The sequence below is a fragment of the Phyllostomus hastatus genome, unplaced genomic scaffold, assembly GCF_019186645.2.
Source record: "Phyllostomus hastatus isolate PE091 unplaced genomic scaffold, TTU_PhHast_1.1 phas_scaffold_1674, whole genome shotgun sequence".
Classification (NCBI taxonomy): Eukaryota; Metazoa; Chordata; class Mammalia; order Chiroptera; family Phyllostomidae; genus Phyllostomus; species Phyllostomus hastatus.
In genome coordinates this window covers 483,853-488,635 of record NW_025334011.1, presented here as the reverse complement: position 1 = coordinate 488,635, position 4,783 = coordinate 483,853, and the positions used below count along the sequence as shown (strand labels likewise).

The 4,783-nt window shown below is 36.7% G+C and overlaps 1 protein-coding gene across 1 annotated transcript; it reads right to left on the bottom strand.

Moving 5' to 3' along the window:
* Nucleotides 1-623: 623 nt before the first annotated feature.
* CABS1 (calcium binding protein, spermatid associated 1) lies at nt 624-1,766 on the bottom strand. Its single transcript, XM_045857706.1, has one exon. It carries the CDS (start codon nt 1,764-1,766, stop codon nt 624-626), a length of 1,143 nt encoding a protein of 380 aa, XP_045713662.1.
* Between the last annotated feature and the right edge of the window lie 3,017 nt (nt 1,767-4,783).

Sequence of the window (4,783 nt, the reverse complement as noted above, 5' to 3'; positions counted from 1 at the left end):
TGAAGAGCCTTAATTCTTATATGAGTGAGGATTGCAGTTATATTTTTTAATAGATGAGAATTATTGGTTATATAGTAATGAAAAACTCCATTTATAATAGGCTTTATATCTTTCAATACTGGAGTAATTTTTTGAGATATTATTAATTTGATTCTCTTCATCTCTTTAATTCACAGTAAATTATGCAATTGAGAATTACTGGAAATGACATAACTTGTTCAATGTAGCAGAAAGTGAGCTTTCCTTATTGCTCTCTCTTCATATCCATGAAGTCTGGGATTAAAAATTTTATATTAAAACAATTATTGGATAACTCCATTAAACTTTGTGAGACTAGGGGAACTCTTGTACTGCCCAGGTTTGTAAGTTTCCTTAAACACGCTCTGTTGCATGACCTCTATTCCTAGCACCTGTGTTTGTTAAGTCCAATACTTGCCTTAAATGCCCACATTCTTCTTTTCATTAACCTTTTTGCTTGCTGGACAAACTTCTTAGATATTAAAACTAGCTGTCTAGGCTACTGCACAATTCTATGTGGTGTCTTCTTGTTGCTTTCAAATCAGGAACTCATCTGGTTCTTCTTTCAGGAGTTTAAAGACACCCATTTCAGTTGTAAAAGTGTCTTAATTTTGGCTTGGGGTATCTAAATCAGGGGTAGTTTTGGAAAATGCCTCAGTAGCCTTAGTTACAAATTCCATATTACTGTTTTCAGGCAAATCTTCTTTTGTCATAGGAGATGAATCTTCCATGAGGTTCATATCTACTGATTTAGGAATAACAAAGTCATACCTGGATTCAACAGCAGTGAGCAAAACAGGATGGTCCTCTGCTTCATTGGCAATATCTTTCTCCATCCAAATGTTGAGTCCATCCATAGACTCGTCACCAGTTAGCAGAATATCTTCTGCATTATCTTCGTCTCTTTTGACAGTGGTAGTAAGTTCAAACACAGTGATGAGCTTTTCCTCATCTGAGTCAGTTAGTTTAGACACAGCATTGGGGTCATCTTCTGGAATAAGTAAGTCAACCTCAGTTATTTTCTCTTCTGTAAGGGCAGTTATGTCTGTAATAGTTGTGAAGTTTTTTTCAGCAGTGAGAGAAACTTCAGTCTTAGGAATAGAGGAGTCAGTGATGTGGATAGCCTCATCAGTAGTGACATCAGGTTTAACTGAGGAACTATAATTATTAAGGTCAAGTCCACCCTTCTTAAATGAAAGGACAGAGGTGTCAGTAACTTCAGCAGTGCTTTTCTTTAGTGAGCCAGAGACTTCAGAAGTTATTGACACACCTTTATCTCCTGGCTCAGTTACATCCAAGAAAATATCTTCTTTTGACATGTTAGTAGGAAAATCTATTAAAGAAACAGAAGTGACTGGAGATGAGAAGTCACCAATTTTCATAGCAATGAAATTTTCAGTAATAGAGTCATTAGCTGTGGAGAGTGGGGCACCTGTCAGAGTAGTAACTTCTTTTTCCAGATGGGTTGATGACTTAATGTGGGACTCCACATTACCTTCTGAATTTAGTCTTTCCTTTGGAGATGAAAGCTTGTTGCCTGTAGTTGTTGAAAAATCACTTTCTTGCATGTAGTCACTTATGGAAATAATGTGGTCTCCTTCTGAAGTAATAGTTGTTTCTGATCGAGGAATAGTGTTGTCAGTCTCAAAGGGAATGGTTGCTTCAGGTGTTGTTTTACTGCTTTCCGTTGGAGGTTGAGAATAAATTTTTGGCAAACCATCTTCAGCCATGAGACAAAGTGGCACCATGCACACTCACAGGTCTTTCTCTGGGCCCAGTGGTGTCTCTTGGCAGGATAGTGGTATTTATTATAGTGACTGAGGCACTGGTCATCATAGTGATTGTTACATCAGTCACAGGGCCAATGGCACCGGCTTCCCTTGGAGGTTGTTTCTATGCTCTGATGGGGCATCTAATATTGATATTAGATAAAAAGACTACAGAGTCTTCTCTGATTATGGAATCAACAGAGGAATTCACAGCCCAATATTTTAATCACAAGGAACTTGTTATTAACATGGGGACAGTTCCCATGTTAGAAGGGGCGTGCCTTCTAATGTGGAGCTAGTGACATTGGAAACAGACATAGCAGAGTCTGCCAGGCACAAGATTTGTGGGTTTAACATCAAATGGGGAAAACTGTGGGAGACAAGATTATCAGCATCAGCTTCAAGTTGCCTTTATTTCAAGTAAGTAACAGGGTCTTATTAAAGTAAAGCATCTTTTCTTATGATTCATGTACTTAAATGTCTAAAAAAATTAATTACTTTTTTGTTGGTGAATGGAGCTGCAGAAGTAATTAGGTAATGAGATTTCAGTTCTTAAGAGAGGAAATTCTCACTTTTTCAGTAGGGATAATAAAAAATAAGTTACTGGCCTATTAAGGGCTTTGCAGTTTTGTTCTTCATTGTACTCCTTACTCTTTCTGGAATTACAGTGAGAATGTCAGGATTGGAGTTTTAATTTCTTTAGGAATATTTTTATGTACAGTGTTATTCAACCCCAAAAGAGTTTTCTTGCAGGGAGTTGGCATTGTATGTCAAAAATCACCCAGAAATAGATCAAGATGTTCGATAAGAGTATTTAGCCTTGGGTGTTATATCCTCAATTTCAGAGCAAGGGTTTTTTTTTTCTCTGACTATGTCAGTCATCATCCTTTTGTTTAACTATCATCTTTAAGGTTTAGCTAATTGATAAAAGGAGATTGTAGCCTCATGTTAACTTTTTTTCTAATGTCAGTAGCAGAGAGGATTTTCGGACTTGCACACAGCTAAATCTGAAAAGTGACAGCAGCATGAACCAGAGTAATAGTTTCCATCTCAAAAGCAAATGCTTATTTTTCTTAGTTGTGGACTCAGCCTCAAAATAAAGTGTCTTCTCTTAGTTATTTGTCACCTATAGCTATATTAGCACTCTCTGTAGAAGTATTGGATAGATTTTAAGATAGGATTTTTACTTTAAAGATATGGGCAGCTTCCCTAGAAGTATTTTTTCCCTCAAAGGGATGGTACTACTGAGGGCTCCATGTTTTTATTGATGTAGGGGATGATGTCAGCATCAGGAACAGGGAAGGACATCTCAAGTTAGTGATAGGCACAGGTTCTTTATTTCTTAATAGAAATATTGTCAGTTCCAGTGTTAGCAAAGAAAATAGCAAAGTAAAGTCATTATCTGGGTTGACTAACTTAATGGCAGGTTTTTTAACTTCTTCTTTTGTTCTCAACATTTAGTGTTTGTAAAGCTTAATTCAGGATAAGATCTGATAAAAGAAGACTTAGTGTCCTTTTAGGGGGAATATTTTGCTATGTACAAGAGGGCAAAAAAAGATGTGGATGTTAGCTTTATAGCTGCTGCAACTTATCCCAGACTACTTGGCATTTATGTTGAATAGAGTTAGAATAAGGAACAAAATATTCATTTTTTGAGCATTTAATTTATGGTTAGAAATGTCAGTTGACCCTGGCTGGCGTAGCTCAGTGGATTGAGCGCGGGCTGCGAACCAAAGTGTCGCAGGTTCGATTCCCAGTCAGGGCACATGCCTGGGTTGCAGGCCACGGCCCCCAGCAACCGCACATTGATGTTTCTCTCTCTCTCTTTATCCCTCCCTTCCCTCTCTAAAAAAAAAAGTAAATAAATAAAAAATTAAAAAAAAAAGAAGCCTTTTTTAAAAAAAAAAGAAATGTCAGTTGAAATGATGATATCTTCAGAGATACTAGTTTGTCAAATAGTATTTAATTTCAGGGATTCCTTTGTTTATCATACTAACTCTGCTTATATTAATAGAGCTGTGAAGTGGAATCACACTGATTATAGCAAAATGGGCTTTTCTCCCCAGCAGGGAATATTATTACCTGGATCTATGTTATGTATGTATGTATGCATGTATGTACCTATTTATTTATAACATTTCAAGCTCCAAGATCTTTTATTTATTTATTTTTTAAAATTAAATTTATTGGAGTGACATTGGTTAATAGGATTATATAGGTTTCAAGTTTACATTTCTACAATACGAGATCTGTGTGTGCCCTCCACCCATGTTTTTTAAATCATTGATGTCAAAAAAGACACTTAGTTTGAGTGTGTGCCATTCTTCAAAGAGCAGGAAGCATATGGTGAAAATCCTGATGGAACTGCTGGAGTTTTAGCAATAGTCAAGATGGAACAGGAGTCATCTGCCTGAGGCAGGGCAGTGTACTTCCATTTGACCAATAGGTCATTGCCATCAATGATATTATCTGACTTAAGGACAGATGATCACATTCTATAGATAAATTTCATTTTATCTGAATAGTAGTTTCTTCCATTGTTATGTACCATTGTAAAAGAATCAACTGACACAAGTAGTGTCTCCTATAGATACTAGAATTCTTCTTTTAGAAAGAGTCCGGCTTTGGCCAGGTGGCTCCCTTGGTTGGAGCATCATCCTGTACAACAAAAGGTTGTGGTTTAAATCTCTGGTCAGGGCATATACGTAGGTTTTGATCCCTGGTGGGAGTGTGAATGGGAGGCAACCAGTCCATGTTTTTCTCACATTGATGTCTCTCTCTCTCTTTCTCTCCCCCTCTTCTGCTCTCTCTAAAATCAATAAACGTATACTTAGGTGAGGATTAAAAATATTTCATATAGCTTTGGATTTTGTATATTTATTTGAAAAAACAGAGTTTTTAATCTTCATTGAAGCAGTTATAATCATCACTGGAATGTAGTTGCTGAGGAAGTTTCAGGTTCAATAACTTCATTCACAAAAGAATTCCCACCTTCA